This window comes from Larimichthys crocea, chromosome XII (assembly GCF_000972845.2).
Source record: "Larimichthys crocea isolate SSNF chromosome XII, L_crocea_2.0, whole genome shotgun sequence".
Taxonomy (NCBI): Eukaryota; Metazoa; Chordata; class Actinopteri; family Sciaenidae; genus Larimichthys; species Larimichthys crocea.
The window spans coordinates 7,925,552-7,942,081 of NC_040022.1; the positions used below are offsets into that span (position 1 = coordinate 7,925,552).

At 41.7% G+C, this 16,530-nt stretch overlaps 3 protein-coding genes across 5 annotated transcripts; 2 read left to right on the top strand and 1 right to left on the bottom strand.

The window, feature by feature from the left end:
* Window positions 1-701: 701 nt before the first annotated feature.
* retreg3 (reticulophagy regulator family member 3) lies at window positions 702-7,683 on the top strand. 3 transcript variants are annotated; one of them, XM_027284993.1, is made up of 10 exons: window positions 702-991; window positions 1,070-1,365; window positions 2,670-2,776; window positions 3,075-3,105; window positions 3,236-3,362; window positions 3,585-3,669; window positions 4,170-4,307; window positions 4,470-4,549; window positions 5,226-5,358; window positions 5,441-7,683. In XM_027284993.1, the coding sequence occupies exons 2-10, from the start codon at window positions 1,112-1,114 to the stop codon at window positions 5,989-5,991; spliced, it is 1,506 nt and encodes a 501-aa protein (XP_027140794.1). In that variant the 5' UTR covers window positions 702-991; window positions 1,070-1,111; the 3' UTR covers window positions 5,992-7,683. The 3 variants fall into 3 exon arrangements, with proteins under 3 accessions (XP_027140794.1, XP_010735414.2, XP_010735415.2); XM_010737112.3 differs by having other exon boundaries at window positions 1,084-1,365; XM_010737113.3 differs by having other exon boundaries at window positions 703-857; window positions 1,084-1,365.
* Window positions 7,684-8,408: 725 nt separating this feature from the next.
* psmc3ip (PSMC3 interacting protein) lies at window positions 8,409-12,088 on the top strand. The gene is made up of 8 exons (XM_010737115.3): window positions 8,409-8,534; window positions 8,714-8,814; window positions 8,907-8,996; window positions 9,086-9,197; window positions 9,401-9,546; window positions 9,638-9,691; window positions 10,106-10,165; window positions 10,245-12,088. Exons 1-8 carry the CDS (start codon window positions 8,516-8,518, stop codon window positions 10,299-10,301), a joined length of 639 nt encoding a protein of 212 aa, XP_010735417.3. The 5' UTR covers window positions 8,409-8,515; the 3' UTR covers window positions 10,302-12,088.
* On the bottom strand, window positions 11,839-16,363 carry mlx (MAX dimerization protein MLX). Its single transcript, XM_010737116.3, has 8 exons — window positions 16,269-16,363; window positions 14,969-15,005; window positions 14,753-14,842; window positions 14,136-14,245; window positions 13,916-14,018; window positions 13,318-13,417; window positions 12,757-12,958; window positions 11,839-12,645 (listed from the first exon to the last, which is right to left on the bottom strand). The coding sequence occupies exons 1-8, from the start codon at window positions 16,305-16,307 to the stop codon at window positions 12,589-12,591; spliced, it is 738 nt and encodes a 245-aa protein (XP_010735418.1). The 5' UTR covers window positions 16,308-16,363; the 3' UTR covers window positions 11,839-12,588.
* Window positions 16,364-16,530: the final 167 nt, after the last annotated feature.

A 16,530-nucleotide genomic window follows, 5' to 3' on the forward strand; every position in this document is an offset into this window, starting at 1 on the left:
TAGGTCCTAGAGATGTGGTGACAACAGCTGCGCAGAGGGGGCCCAATTTGATTTTTTTGTCATTGGGCCCAAAATTCCTGGCGGCTCCCCTGTGTACAGGACATACAGAGAATTAAAAATGTGTTTCCCTCTTATCCCGGTGCAAACAAGACAGAAAAAAGACAATGGAAATCTTTTGAACAGTGCCTATGGTCTTAAATTGTTAATGTATCCATAACTGTGTGTTATTGTTGTTTGTCTGTTTTTTGACCACTACGACGTGCGCTGCTGCCTTTCTTGGCCAGGTCACTCTTGTGAAAGAGGTCTTGATCTCAATGGGTTTTTATCTGGTTAAATAAAGGTTATAAATAAAAAATAAAAATAAAAAACAGCACTAAACATGAAATATAAAATACAAAATATAAGTGAAGATGTAAAAATATAAAATAAAAATACAAATATAAAATAAAAAAATAAAAAATTCAATATTAAATAAAAATAAAAATATAAAAAATAAACATTAAAAATAAATATAAATATAAAATAATATATATTTTTTATTAAATAAAAAAGGTACAATACCCATTAAGAGTTTGGACACATTGTGATTTTAAGTTTAATTATTACTTTCTACTTACTGAACAACATTAGTACATGAACAAACATTATTTAACTAAGACAATGAGGAACTTCATAGAAAGTGTCACCCACAGCGAGGTCGAAGTAAACAATTGATTTATTCCTATTCCACTTGAACGCAGCATGACCCACGGGCTCGTGCAGCCTGTGATTGGGCCGCTGAGAGCTCGGAAAAACAGGTTACGCCATATTGTCAGCTTCCGAAGACAGCGCTACATTCCCGCAAAGATGACTAAATAGTAAGTGTCATCTCATTTCGAGGTGTTTTACCGTCGCTTTCCATCCTATGGGCGCTTTTAGAAGCAGCCAGGTGTTTGCTGTGAGACGCTGACGCGATGCTAATGACATCGCTGGCTGCTAGCCGCTAGCATTGGTGAGTTAGCCGATGTTGTGAGCTGCTCCGTGGCGCCGCGGTGCCCCTCATCACGCGGTTCACCTGTTTCCACTCAAGTCTTTATTTCACAGGCTTACTTCACCGACGTTTAGACTTCTCATGATGGCGCACACCGGGGCAATGGGAGACTCATCCGTGGAGGATAACTCTGCCAGGCGAGGGTCCGGCGGCGTGTGCCTGCGGAGCCGACCATGCTCCAGCGAGAGAGACGGTCAGGTACGGGCTGTCAAAGCCGCGCTTCAGTCCAGGTTGGGGCCTTACGAGCCCGTCCTGACCTACCTACAGTCCGTCCTAGTTTGGGAGAGACCCGTTCAGTGTGTGCTTCTCTACATTGTCGTCAACGTTGTGTTCTGGTGAGTTTCAGCTAAAGTTGCTTTACATTTTTAATGGCAAACTTGTCCTGTGTGTTTTTTTTTCTCCCTGTGTTGGTTTCAGTGCTGTAGCAACGACAACACAGAGACTGTTTGGTCGTTAGGGGAAAGCCAAGCAGCAGCTGGTGCTTTTACATAATGCAAAATGTTTCACCTGTCAATTCAAGACAAAGCAGATGGCTGGCGAGTGGCTCTATTTATAGACCCACCCTGCAGACACTCCTTCCTTCAGTCTGAATTTCTTCTCTTAATCTTGAAAAACAGTGTCCTGCTGAGAGAAACTGTAAAACTGAATCTGCGATTTCCAGGTCAATGATTTGTCACTGGAGAAACAACAGGGACTTTTGATATAGCTGACACTAATTAGACAGCACATGCCAGTGGAGAGCATTCAGATCCACACAATAATTCACCAGGAGAAAGTTTAGGACTGGGATGAGTTTTGGCATAATTGGGTGACCTTGTTATTGTTGTGTGCATCACTGATGTGGGACATAGAAATAAGGAAAGTCAAGACAGGCCAACCTGCTTGCTTGCGGAGCTCAGGCGTTTATTCGATTAGACCACCGGAGAAGTTAAGGCCGCTCATCCTTGTGCTCCAGTGCACACACACACACTCAATAGTGCAGACTAGTTTCTGCCCCAAGACATGCATTCATAACCTATATTAATGCATGATGTGACTCATGATGGCAAGTCAGATGATGTGGGAGGAAATACGGGTGACCTCTCTCTGACAGTGGGTCACTGAGGTTGTCTTACTAATTGCACCGCCACCCCAAATACCAGTGCGCAACATGCTGCCAACACATTCTTTGTTGGGTTAATCTCTAACTGCTGATTGGCCGAATCCTGTAAACGTTGTTGTGGTCAACAAATTTTAAAAGTCTTGTGATGTGGAAGTGGAGCAACATATCGGATATATTTTAATTGTGTTCAGGCCCATGGAAGTGAAATTTGTGTGTGTGTGTGACACACCTACAAAGTTGGAATCCACCTCCGAGGTCACCATCTGCTCTCACAGCATGTAGTTTGTCCATTGTTGGTGAATAGGGCTTTTATTCATTAACACTTCCCTGATTTGTCACTTCTGTTCTGTTTGTGTTACTGCAATGCCATCGGTTTTGACAACTAATGGGTGGAACACACAGCAAAGGGTGGGATAACTTCCTAATTTCTTGGTTTTGGCTAAAGAAAACCGTAGATCATCACTCAGGGGTTTTGTGGTGCATGTATTCTGTACTAAATTGTTGTAACTTGGTTTATCATTCATTATTCCCCTCTAGGTTCTTCGCCCTGACCTCACTGCGCCTGCTCTTCCTGCTGGCTTCTGGTCTGGCTGTGCTTGTCTGTGTTGATACCTGGAGAAATAAGATCTGGCCAGAGATTAAAGGTGCTACAAGTTGTTTTTTAATGTGGGCTCTTTATATCTGTCTAACAGACTCTCACTTGTTCTGAACTGAATAATTTCCCAGTTTTACTGTGATTGTAACAAATGTACTATCAAAGGAGATAAGGAGATCATCCGGCGGTTCTACACTCTGGACTTTGAAAGCGATTTGTATCACACCTGGAACAGTTAATCTCTCAAACATGTTTTTGAACTCGTGTCACATATTACATGTACGAGGTACTGAAGAGATCAAAGAGTGAAGACGAGCTTAAAGATGAAATATTCTTTCTCTCCACAGTCAGAAAACTGGATGAATCAGAGAATGAGAGGTTTGTTACTTTAACCAGCAGTCAGCATTTCATTTAAAATGATGCCAACACTAATAATAATACATGTATAAAGCAGATGTGTGTGTGTGTGTGTGTGTGTGTGTTCTTATAATTTTCTCTTTTTGTCCAGCTGGGGTTTGGTGCAGCCTGGCATCCTCAGCGTGCCTGAACTGTGCCACCACATGGCCGAGGCCTGGGTCAGTGCAGCAGTTCTCGCGTCCAGTCTGGTGCAGTACAAACGACTCAACCCTGGCAAGGTGAGGACCACACACACACACACACACACACACACACACACACACACACACACACACACAGAATATGGTTTCCAGGAAACACACCGTTTTAAATGGTGTATTTAAACACTGCAAAAAATGAAATCTGATTTTAGCAATCATCCCATATAACAACAAAAATCATTATTATTATTATTATTATTATTATTATTAATTCTAGTTTCTTGATTCCCTCTGTGTCAGTTCTGCATCCTGACCTGTGGAGTGTTCACCTGTTTGGCCGTGGTTGGACGCTACATTCCCGGGTTGGTGCTCTCCTACTCTGCTGGTGAGTCCCAGAACCGGTCCTAACTACACATCCCAGCTCCTTAGCAGGATCACATTGGCAGGGAAACTCATCCTGACTGGTTCTATTAAAAAATGCATGGGTGGTGAAACCAGATCTATGGGGCCTCAGTACCAGGACCGAGCCTGTGAGGTGATTACAGCCAGGATGACACACACAAGGAAGGAGTGAAGGGAGCCAGGCAGAAAGCTAAGGAGGTTATACTGAGACCAGGCTAATCTCCTAACCGCCAACCAGTGTAGGCTGGAGAGCCATGGGGGGGGCAAGAGCGCTCAAGGCCCGCTGACGTCTAAAATCCACAGCAGCTTGTAGTCTACGTGTTAACTCCCTGCTGCTACCTCTGCTGTAGCTAACAGAGGAATCTGTAGAGAACACAAACAAACAACCCTTTTTCTTCTTGTCATGTGCACGAAACAACCCCAACAGAATGTTCTTTCTTTTTCTCTTTTAATAATGACTTGTATTCTTTTCCTCTCCTCTAGTGTTGGCTACTCTCCTGGCCCCTCTGGGAGCCTATCACAGGGTGTTTCAGCATGTGTTCGTGAAGCTGGAGCCGGCCCTGCAGTGGCTGGACTTCAGCGTTCGTGGCTACATGATGTCAAAGCCTATTGATAATCAGTGTAAGTAATAAATCAAATCTAAGTTGGCCATCTCCAGGGGGTGTCGTTTAGCTCAGTTGGTACTGTATGTACAAAGGCTCAGTCCTTGCAGCGGCGGCCCCCCCCTGTGAGCTGCACAGTGAGTTTAGTACTCAGTTGCTGTGTGTGTTTGTTGTTCTGCAGTCCTGCGGAGGCCCATCCATGGAGCAGCCTCAGGTGAAGACAGTGACAGTGAGGAGGAGTTGGCTGCATTCTGTCCAACGGTAAGTCTGTTTAACTCCCCACAGTAGTTGTGACAACATGCTGCACTAACTAAAGGGTTAGTTTGGCATGCCAACAGTCATCTACTGTAGGTAATACACTTAATGTGGATTATTAGCTTGTACAGCCCAAACTAAGGCCCATAAATCCAAGGTTTACTTTTGCTTAACGTGTTTTTTCAGAGTGCACAATAAAAACTGTTGCATGTGCGTGTGTAGAGACATGTCTTAACATGCCTATTTAAACAGGTACTGCCTCTGTTCTCTTTATAAACTGTCAAAACCTGTGCCAGCTCTTTAATTCTATGAGAACATTTTTTTGGGTACTGAAGGCAACCTAAAGTTAAAGCTCTCAGCGTGAAAGTCAAATCAAAACATTCGGCACACACCCACGGCTTTGTATTTCAGCGTTAGTGTTAGTTACAGCACATCTGAGCCACTTCCTGTTGAGGCTGAGAACTTCGCATAACGCACCGTGCCTGGCATGTGCCTGTTCATTTACGCCTTAGTCGCGTGTGCAAGGGTGTGAGCGTGCAATGAAGCTTGCAGAAGTTATGAGAGCAGACGGTGAGATAATATCACTACACAGTTATATAAAAGGTTTGGTAACACTTTATGGTGAAGTAACAGTTTTTAACATCATTTGTTACAAAATACCTTCCACTCTGTTCTTTCCTAGTTTGATGATGCTGTGGTTGCGAAGGAACTTGCGCTGACTGACTCTGAGCACTCTGATGCTGAGGTGTCCTACACTGATAACGGAACATTTAACCTATCGCGTGGACAGACCCCTCTCACAGAGGGCTCCGAGGGTAAGTATGCAGCTTTTCTTTTCCCGTTCGTCTTCTGCTGTGTTCTTGTCTCTCACGGCATGCTTCTCTGTATTTTGGTCAGATCTTGACAGACACAGTGACGCCGAGGAGTCCTTTGCTCAAGACCTCCCAGACTTCCCTTCCATAAACCCCGATGCCACTCTGATGGATGATGACGATGACACAAGCATAGGTCTACCTAGTCTGGGTCCGTCTGGTCTAGCTAGTCACCGGGCTTCAGTGCTGGACGTAGATGCTCATCTGGACTCCGATCAAGAGGATCTGGATGCCGAACTTTCTCTCAGCGGCCTGCCACCTGCCTCCGATTTCACCGGAGACTTGGCCGGGGTCATCGCCAGCAACATGATTCAAGCAGCTCTGATTGGGGCGATGCAACCTCGGGCTCCTGCTACCCAACGCAGAGAAGGTCCACCCAGAGCCGGGGCCCACCGAAGCTACCGCAAACAGTCCAGCTCGGAGCTGGACACAGACTTGGACGGAGAGGACTTTGAAATGCTGGATCAGTCTGAACTGAACCAGATGGATCCCCTTGGAGGAGGCGGAGGAGGTACTAGACGAGGAGAGAGCCAGGGGTCTAACTTCTTGTCTAGCCTGCTGGGTAAACCACAGTAAGGTGTGAGTGTGTATGTGTGTACGCCTGTGTTCATGGGCAGTGTGAAAGCTGAGTGTGTGTGAAAGATGATTTTAGGTTCCAGCAGTCCCACTTCTGATTGGCATCAGTTGATCACTGTGAAGTCTTTTATTTTTTTCCTATCTTTTCAGACTCTTCTCGCCCGTACTTTGAAACCCCCGATCATCCAGAAAACTTTTATTTTGTAGGCTGAGCAATAGGAAATGCAACAACAAAAAATAAGACACATTCAGACATTTAAAGAAACCAGCATTATCGAGCCTTGTTGCAGTCTTGTGATGTTATGCACACATAAGTTACAAGGGTACTATAAAAGAATAGCAGTGCCCATAAAATCTTTTCTACCTAGAGGTCTACACATAGAGGGCTATTTAACATGGGACCAAATATGACATTCCTGTTGGTTGAGCTGAGCCACGTTGCTTTGGTAATGACTTTATGGAATATTATTACATCTTTAAGTTCCATTTTTTTCCACATCACATGTTGATGTTAGCACTCTGCTGCCTGGCTATGATCTGTTAGACAATTTTATTTAATGTCACAGAGATTAATACAAATTTGTCAGCAGTTGTGGATTTGGACAGCGATTCTCTTCCGTGATGAAGAATAATTAGATACAAGTTTCAGTTGTTTCTCTTTGATTTTCCTTTTCTAACACGTGAAGGCATTTTCATGCATTTTTGAAGCTGATTTTCTTCAAAGAAGTCTTAAGATAACTGACCCGGAGGAACACTTGACGTTATGTTTGTTGTTCATCATATTTATGAACTTGTGCCCCAAGGTTTGCTTCTTTTTGTGTGTGTGTGAATAAGTTCAGATTTGTTTTTATTTTTCTGCCCTTTCAATACAGCTCAATAACATATTGTGTCCATGTTTAATAGCTTCGATGAGCCCTCAGCTTTGTGTGTGTTTTTTCTTTTCCAAAAAAAATAATATTGAAACATATTTTCTTTTACCATCTTTGTATTTCATGTAGTTGACAGTCATGCTGAACTTTTTAAAAGAAAATTCAAATATTCCTCAATTCATGGATCTTTTACTATTTTAATGGGGAAACATGTTTACATGAAAATTGGGTATAGAAATTTATCCTTTTTTAAAAGTGTTAGTATTTCAAGGTTTAAAGTGTTGTTGTTTTTTTGTTGTTGTTGTGTGTGCTGGTCAGCCCGATTTCTTTTTGATGGACAAACCATGTCAGTATGTCAAAACCTAACCGTTGAAATGGCACTTAAAACGTAAACGAGCTACAGTTGAGATTTATTGAAATCCATAAACATGCTGGGGTTTTTTAATAGAGGAAGACACGTTGCTCTCTTTTATTGTTAATTTGAGAAGAAAATCATAGCCGCAAAAAGATTTAGCACAGTAGGAAAAAACAAACAAACTGCTGGATCCACGTTCATGGAGATGAAGTAGAGAAATGTGCACTGATAGGAATTTGCTGGGATTTTTGAGGCCATAAAAATGGAGACGTTTATCTCAGCTGTCTGGCCACCTCAGTTAACCAGAATGATGCTCATTGCTGCTCCATGGAGAGTCAGTTCCTCAGTGCGAGTGATCTGTAGTCAGTTTGATAATGTAATGTGCATATTAGTGTATTTTCTTCTCTGTAACTGGTTTTGATATGTTTTGACGTGCAAATCGTATTGAATAAAAATGTTTGCAATTAAGTCTGTCAAGTGTCTCTGGATATATTTCATGGGACGGATGTAAAGTAGTCAGACTAATGCTCGTAAAACTCAAGAAAAATGAATTAAGTCTTTGCAATTAAACACTCAGATTATTGCCTTTGACTAGAACACAATCAGACTTATATGAAACATATTAATATCCATCCATCCATCTATTGTCTGTAACCACTTATCCTCATCAGGGTCATGATGGGGATGGAGTCTAACCCAGCTGACTTTGGGCGAGAGGTGGGATGCACCCTGGACAAGTTGCCTGTTTAGCACAGGGCACATAGAAACAACAGGTGTATGTCTTTGGACTGTGGGAGGAAGCCACAGAGAAAAACACAAAGACTCCAGCTGATCTTCGAACCAGAAACCTTTTTGCTGTGAGGCCTAAATACATTAATATATGAAATATTTGTTTGTATATTGCTGTAAAGATATAAAGTGAAATGTTAGTATTATTTTTTTAAATGTTTTCAGGCCAGCAAACTTAAATGAACTGTCTCAGAGAGCAGCCAAAACAGACAGAGCTCTCACTCGGTTCTTCTTTTCAGAAATCACAAAGTTCATTAAAAAAAAAAAATGCCCAGGAGGACCGAGTCAAAATTATAAACAAATTAATTTAGGGCGAATATATATCGTTCAAAAGCTCCGTCGGTAGACGAAAGTGAACTGTTAATGGGGGAAAAATACATGTGTGTTGGGTGTCCACTCCAGCTCTTTAATCATATATTTGCTCTGGTGTGACGCATCGTTATGGGTTAACGATCTTTTCAGTGACGCGTATTTCGCGCGAAACTCATTTTCGGAGAGTTAAAGTGAAGAGATGAGCAAAAAGGACAACGGTGAGAGTTAAGAGACTTCATGTGCGGGTGTTTTCTGACTGTACACACACACACACACACACGACAGACTTCAAAGATAAGTTATAAAGCCAGCTAAAAAGCTATCAGCTAATGTTAGCTACGTAGTTAGCACGATAAGCTAAAAACAACAAGCTATACTATGTTAACGTCACCCACAGGTGCTGCTGTCATCCTCGCCTATCTGAACGAGAAGAACAGGCCCTACAGTGCACAAGATGTGTTTTGTAATCTACAAAAGCAGCATGGATTGGGCAAAACGGTGAGGTCAACACTTTTAACCATAATCATGCAATTGTGTGTGTGTGTGTGTGTGATGTTAAATGAAGTGATTGTATATCTGTGTTTCACCAGGCTGTGGTCAAAGCCATGGAGCTGCTGGCGCTGGAGGGGAAGATAAAGGAGAAAGCATATGGCAAGCAGAAGATTTATTTTGCTGATCAGGTTAGTTCATCTGAAAAATGTTTTGTGACAAACTGGTGTTGCAAAAAAAAAATCTATGTTTAAGATGAAGCTGCTAATCTCTCCCACAGTCCCAGTTCCAAGATGTGAAGGAGGCAGACCTGAAGGCCATCGACTGTCACATCTCAGAGCTCAGTGCCGAGCTGCAGTCCCTCACCCAGAGCTGCAGACAGCTAGATGCAGGTGGAGAACACCACTGATCTCCCAAAGTTTGCATTGTACCGAGACAGTTTGGTGCTGTCGTGGGCCACTGGATGTTTGCTGTGTCATACAAAACTTCTCTAGACTGAAGGGGACTGGAGGAGTTTTTGTTGCACTGCATTTCTTTGGAAAGTGGTTGTTGTGTAGATGATGTGTGTGTGTGTGTGATCTCCACCTCCAAACAGAGCTGAAGGAGCTCAGCAGCTCCCTGACCACAGAGGAAATGGTGTCAGAGATCAAAGAGCTGAAAGCCGAGTGTTCTGGGTACACAGCCCGTCTGGAGAAGATAAAGTCTGCCACAAATCACGTCACTCCAAAAGAGAAGGAGAAGGTTGGGAATTCATTTCCGCACCAAACTATCTCAGAGACCTGGTGAAGGTATAACGGCGTGGTGGTACAATTCTTGTATTTTAAAATTGCAGGTTTACAAAGAGAGGGATGTATATGTGAAGGAGTGGAAAAAGAGGAAGAGACTGGTAATGTATACACAGCTGCACCACGTACATAACATACCTTACAGGCTGATATTGAAATCAAATATTACATGAATAAATTAAATTATATTCCAGCTATCTCAATTTATTTTCATGTATCACAGTTTGAGAATCAGTGGACTAAACAGTTAATTGTGAAAATAAAAGGCAGATTAATCAATAATCTAAATTCATATTTTGATTAAAATGCATTTAGATGAGGGCCAAATGTTTGTTAGTAAATATTAAATAAAAATGCAAATATGATGCAGAAATGCCAGATTTGGTTCCTCCCATCAGTGTTAGTATTACAAGCTGTAGCTGTAAAGGAAGATAAAAAAGCAGAACACTGATTGTTATATAAAGACATAAACTGTTTAAAAATCTTAACCTTAGTTAGGCTTTATTTTCTCTCAGGCTTCAGACATGATCAATGCAATCCTGGAAGGGTATCCTAAGAGCAAAAAGGAGTTCTTGGTGAGTGGAAGCAGCCCCATAAAATCCATTTTGCTTCACAGCACTAATGAATTATAAAACTGGTTGTTGCCCTTCACAGGATGAAGTCGGAGTAGAGACCGACGAGGACTGTAAGGTGGTTGTTCCAAGTACTTGAAGTAAACGAGAAAACGATTTGTTCGTCCACTTCATCAATGTGAGCCTGTGCGGCGCTCGGCCGAGGATATAGATTAAACATCAGGGCGGTGTGAGCCACAGCACATTCTTTATTGATAGCCTTTGTTTTGAACAGATAGTACATCTTTAATAAAAGCTGCATGGAAGTACAACTTCTGTAATTGAAAGTATATTTATACAAAAAAACACTGTGGCATCATCAGGCAGCACTGAGGGATGTGTGTCACCTCATAGGCAGCAGCGGTTTGTTTGCTTCCCTTTTTAGAAGCCATACTAAATCTGAGAGTCTGAAAATGGCAGATTATTCCTTACAGTTTTGATGTTCTTTGTTATTAATGTTCTATTTCTTTTTTTGAAAACTAAATAAAATAAAATGTTTTTTCAAGCATGGACAGTTATTCAGAACCTTAATGTATTATGAGGCGTGGGTTGTCCCATTTTCCACCTCTCCTTTGTACACTTTCTTCATGCAGTATTGTTATTAAATGTTCATGACAGTTATGTTACACACTGAAGTGCAAACAATCATTTCTCCTATAAGAGAACCATCTACCAACTATTGTGGGGATCACTGCCCAGCTTTACAGGATTTTTCTGCTGTTGTCTTTCACACTTTATTTGATTTTGGGTGAATTAAACAGGACGCACATTCAGTATTTTTTCTTTTTTACATAGATTCATGTCACTCTTTGGATGGTGATATACAGTAGATCGCTTTTTATAAAAGAACCATCAAAAGAAAATACTTCCAACATTTCCCTGTAAATTAAAGCAACTCATGAACAGAGCAGTCCTGTGCATGACAAGTCGTCACAAAAATCTGCTTTATATCATATGTTTAAAAATCAAAGTACAAAAAAAAAAACAAATTCAGTACAGCCTCTGTAAGTCTCTGTGTCTCAGTGACAGATTCCACAGTGCTGTTAAAAATTCAGAAGTGCTGGTTGATTATTGCACCATTTGAAAAGATCATAAAAGCCACTAACGCATCATTTTAAAAAGGTCCAGTGTGCAAGATTTAGGTTCTAGGGCAGAAATTAAAATTAAATACTTAAGAGTAAGAACTGTTGTGTTTTAGTCACTGACAGTAGAATGAATGGACAGAGTATGCGTGACGTCACCCACATGTTTCTGAAGAAGTTCTGAATCTGACCGCCTCCTGGTTAATCATAAAAATTGACAAAGACATGGCTCAACGGTGGACAGGATTCACTTCTCTGCTACGGAGGTTGGCGCTTTGTTTCAGTTAGCTCAGAATGGGCCGTTTTTCTCTACAGACGGAGCAGACGACAAACCAGCGGGTCTACATGGGGGTTTTCTTGGGTGAAGGGGTATTCAGTTGGTTGCGATCACAAATCCTACACACTGGACCTTTTTAATATAAAATAATCTGTTTTAAACTGCCATCTGAAAGCATGAAAATCAACACTTTGTATTTAACATCATCTCTCAAAGAAACACGACATGTATAACTGTATTCAACATTTAACACAATGTGTGGTAGCTTAATTATTTTGCAAAGTCAATATATAAACAAACAAGTCATCCAAAGTCCTCTATGCTTCCTTGTATTGCACACCTCAGCGAATTGTCATTGCTGCATGAATGAAATAATCAAACCTGAAGCGATATAGAGCACGCTCCTGAGTGTGTGCAGAATTAGGAGAAATGACCCTGCAGTAGTATCGTCGTCTGCTATGGTTCAGGAGTGCAACGGCTGACTCACAGTGTTTGTACACTGAAGCGGAGACGAGCCCTTTGGATCAGCATCAGATGTCACAGAGAGGAAGGTGTGTGCGCTCATGTTTTTACATGTTTTTTTTCATCACCGTCTCCGTTCCTGTTACATCGGTTGATAGGTTGCAAAAGCAATATGATTAATTCTGTGAGAGGAGTCTGTTTTTATTTATCCCCACCAGGGTGCCGATTACTGCAAACTGACTGTAACCATACTATCTTGTCTACCTGACGCATTAAATAATACATTCATCCTCCGGGCCCCTGCATTTCTTAGCATAGTAAGAAATACGAACAAATATATTCACAAAGTGATCTTTCCTAAAACACGCAACGCTCAATCCAATCCAACTTTTCACCTCTGCCCATAGTGTGGGTCCAATTACAGCCAGGGAGTCACTGATGAGCTGAAGTGAGCGTAAATACTGTGGTGTGGCCTGAGGCTGATTGGAGTTTTCACTCCACCCTGAGAGGCCAAGAGCAAAGCCCAAAGTCAGTTTCAGAGAGTTCGCTCCAGAGGTTTCACTCCATCAATAAAGCTGACCGTTGAGCTGCCGGAGCACCCCGATGACAAACTCTTTCAGCGTCTAGGAGAGAACAAGCAGCATGCATACTGTAATTACTCACAACATTATTATTATTTTTTGTTTTACTGTGCTTGACCTTGGGGTCCATAATTTGTCAGGAATATTTCTCACCTGTGGTTTGCAGTGCTCCTCGATCCAGCTGAAAACGCAGGCGGAGAGTTCTTGGAAACTGCTCACTGAAACAGAATTACTAAAAGACTGGAACAGGGAGTCCATGATGCTCTGAAAGATGTTGAACTTCACCTGGTCGGACACCTGATCCTCTCCCTGCTGTGGGTTGTTCTGGTGGGCCTTCACTATGTGCTCATAGTTCCTGTTAGGAAAAGACAACCATTGATGACCATGTTTGACAAAAAAGCCATTTCTTCCATAGAGTAGATGAATCGGTTTGCATCCACAGCTAGAGTCTCAATAAAAACGCTACCACAGCACTTAAAGTTTTTATTTTGTTCCATTTTCTATATTTACATCTGATAGGACCTTTACGATGTGCTGTGTCAGGGCTGCCATCAAAACATTTCTGTCTCAAGAGTTTTCTCTCTTTGTCTAAGATCAGCATTTCTTTTTAAAATCCATCTCGATGCAGAACGAGTACAGAGTTCATAGTTTGCCAGTAAATTGTAGGTTGGAAAAAAAAACTTGGCTAAGAAAGTTGGAGAATAATTAGCTCACGTTTTCATGATCTTCAGCGCCATCACTTCTTTCCTTAGTACTGAAACTTCCTCCTCTTGCTTCTTCTTTTCTTTATGAAGAAAATGGATGTAGTCTATTGCTGCAAAAAAAGAGAAAGAAATAAAATAAAGAAAAAGAAAAATGCTTCAGTCCACCCCACACAGATTTAAGTTTCCCTCCACAACTTACCCCATACACCAAAATGCGGCGACTTCCTCTTTTACTACTTATGAGGAAACTCCAGCAAGTCTGGAGACCTCTGTGCTGTGTGATATTTTTGTCTCCATCTTTCCACTGAACATGCTAAATCGTATCCAAACACTCCTTCCCCTTATTGTCTGTTTGACTTGCTTTGTGTAACATGAGCACATGAGACTGGATCTGTACTTAGACTATAAGCAGCATGCAGATGGCATGAACCAGTGGCACTGCCTGGTTTTTGGACCATGTTCATCAAGGACTCTATTGGAAAACTACTAGTTAATGCCAGTGTTGAAAGTTGAACAGAAAACTCTGACCTTTCCTGACTTGCTCTTATTTGCCATTTTGCCCTGATAGAGATGTATCAGCTACTATTCCAAATAAAGTCACATCTTACTTTTCTGCAGCACTGTAGCCTTGCTGATCTTTTGTGCCCCCACTGCGAATTCAGACTGCTGCTGGCAGGTCGGCACTATGGACTGGAGATCATCGTATCCTTTCTAAAGTAAAAGAAAAAGAAGTAATAACTAACCGAACAAGTGAAAATCTAAAACATACAGAGTTTTTCAAGACATCTGCTGTGAGTCACAGAGACTTGCATTCCACTGTGGTCTTACCTTGATAGCATCCCTACGCTTCTGCTCAGCCTGTGTGTGCGCTTGTCTCCGCCGGTCTTTATATGAGTCCTTATAAGACGCCTCGTGTCTGTAGTCGCTGTCTTCATCATCTATTCAAGAATATATGAACACTGATGCTTGACTGACAGAAAAAACCATTTGACGGACTGACAAATACGCAATGGACTATTTCGTGGTTAAATAAAACTTTTGAAAAAATAATGACGTTGATCACACTACGAATTTCTAGATCTACTTAAAATGTATAACCCTGGCATAAATCCTGATCACAGCAGGATTCAGAAATGCTGATTTATGCTTCAATCGACTTCTGTGCGGACTGTAATGCAATCGAAACTGTCTGTGATTTGACAGATGAAACCTTGCTGACAAGAGTCTAAACAAAAGCTACAAAGATTGTTCAGCACACACTGCATTTTATTCGACATAATCACTCAGTATAGACACAGGCAGTGTTTCTATTTGACAGGATTGGGTCATTCCAAGTAAGGCACAGGCGAGGACGTGAACATGCACATCACAATCTAAAATGTAGGACAAATTCACTCTTGCAACTGTCAGCGATGTCACACCCCCCTCTGCGACAAACATAATACCTGTATTTGGTACTGAAGAAGCACTTGTCGAGCCGATGCTGTTGGCCCTGGACACAACTGTACCCTTTCTGGCAGTTTCAGCAAAGAAACCTACGGAACAAGACAAACCTGACATCAAAGATCTTTCACTGCAAGACCAGAAATATCAAAAAAAGGTCACCATCACATACCCTAAATATCAGATGATATGACAAACAAGAGAATGTGAATACTTACTGGGGTCAAAGCCGCTGTCGCTGAAAGTGCCGTCTGTCTGCCGAGCCATCACCAGACAACAGAAGATGGAAAAGGGAGAAAATAGACATTTAAAGGCTGGAATAAAGAGAGGGGGGAAATCGTGGTGCCAAAAATACACCCACAATAGACCAATAGCTAGCCCTCCTGATAGACAGTCTAAATCCCCTGCCGAGCGTTGCCCTGATTTGTCCAGGAGTGTAAAGAGCTGTGCCCAATTACTACTTCACTCGCAGATCCAGTGTTTGATCTGGGGCACCTCAACACAAAGGTTTCTTTAATTTCGTGGTTCCCAAAGTTAGGCCCATTTTTCCCACTGAAAAAAAAAAAGAGTGTGTCAATTTCAACACTGAGGTCTTGTGCTGATATTTCTACCTACAGCAGAATCATATTGTCTAGTTGTACCCTTGCCTCTCGCAAAGCGAGGTCACTCTAAACTCTTCTCTGTGGTCGTCCCCAAATGGTGGAATGACCTACCAACGGCTACTAGAACAGCAACATCCCTTTCGACCTTTAAAAAACTTGTAAAAACCTTTCTGTTTCGAGAATGCTTCCCTGCCTACTCTGTGCTCCTTTACACCTTTCTCAGCTTATGTCCTCCTCTGTAAGTCGCTTTGGATAAAAGCGTCTGCTAAATGCAATGTAATGTAATATTGTTTTTTAAAAAAGGAATCCCATATGACTCATATGTATATTAAATTTTGCCTTATAGAAGAGTTTGATATGTTTATCTTGTTAAAAACATAATATCATAAACTACATATAGGCTAAATAATGATTATACCTGTCCCTGAGGGAAGCTTCAGTCCAGGGAAAGTCATTTTCTAGGTCGAGTCTACATGTGTGGTTCCCAATAGCAATTTTTTTTTTACAATGTTGATGATAATGGTGGATTTATCGCACCAATTCTGGCAACCTCTTCCACAATTCTACATTTTACTTTCACACAAATGTTAGAAAGAGAGAGAGAGACAATAAAGAGGAACTGTTATTATAATATTACTGTTATTTTGGCGGCGTAAAAAAAATAAAGCCCACATGAGGAGCATGAGCTCCTCTTCCTGGACGTTTTGTTTACTTAGCCAGCCAACACTGACGTCTGGCTAGCCGCGGTTAGCTGTCGAGCTAACAAAGCCTTGCTTCCCCGTAGCGTCAGCAAAAAAAAAAAAAACTTCAAACTTTCAGACGAAACAGTGTTTGCCACTTGTCGCTGCCTGTCACACGGCAGACGCGTGAATCGGGTCACTTGAAAAGTTGCGGTCAGCCAACAGGAGTTACTCACTTTCCAGTGGTCCTCTGGCGACGCAGTCGGGTCCGTCATTTTGTAACGCAAGACAACTCTCACCTCTGCTGCGTTCACGTGCAATCACGTAAAATCCTCTTTTCGTCTTCAAGTTTGTGGGAAAACTGACATATTTTGTCCAAATATCCAAACAAACTTAAACAAAAATGAATAGACATACTAATTTATGTATGAGTTAATAACGTGCTTTATAAATACTGGACATCATTTCAGTGCGTGAGCTATTAAAAGCAAGTGTGCT

Bases quoted from the DNA above. Each gene is read 5' to 3' on its own strand.
- retreg3 (XM_027284993.1), top strand. From the start codon at position 1,112: ATGATGGCGCACACCGGGGCAATGGGAGACTCATCCGTGGAGGATAAC. The intron at 2,777-3,074 runs GTGCTACAAGTT...TTCTCTCCACAG, and splicing joins GATCTGGCCAGAGATTAAAG to TCAGAAAACTGGATGAATCA. The intron at 3,670-4,169 runs GTGAGTCCCAGA...CCTCTCCTCTAG, and splicing joins GGTGCTCTCCTACTCTGCTG to TGTTGGCTACTCTCCTGGCC.
- psmc3ip (XM_010737115.3), top strand. The intron at 8,815-8,906 runs GTGAGGTCAACA...GTGTTTCACCAG, and splicing joins AGCATGGATTGGGCAAAACG to GCTGTGGTCAAAGCCATGGA. The intron at 9,198-9,400 runs GTGGAGAACACC...ACCTCCAAACAG, and splicing joins CTGCAGACAGCTAGATGCAG to AGCTGAAGGAGCTCAGCAGC.
- mlx (XM_010737116.3), bottom strand. From the start codon at position 16,307: ATGACGGACCCGACTGCGTCGCCAGAGGACCACTGGAAA. The intron at 14,246-14,752 runs GTATTATGTTTG...ATTCTTGAATAG, and splicing joins TTCTTCAGTACCAAATACAG to ATGATGAAGACAGCGACTAC. The intron at 14,019-14,135 runs GTAAGACCACAG...CTTTTACTTTAG, and splicing joins AGCGTAGGGATGCTATCAAG to AAAGGATACGATGATCTCCA.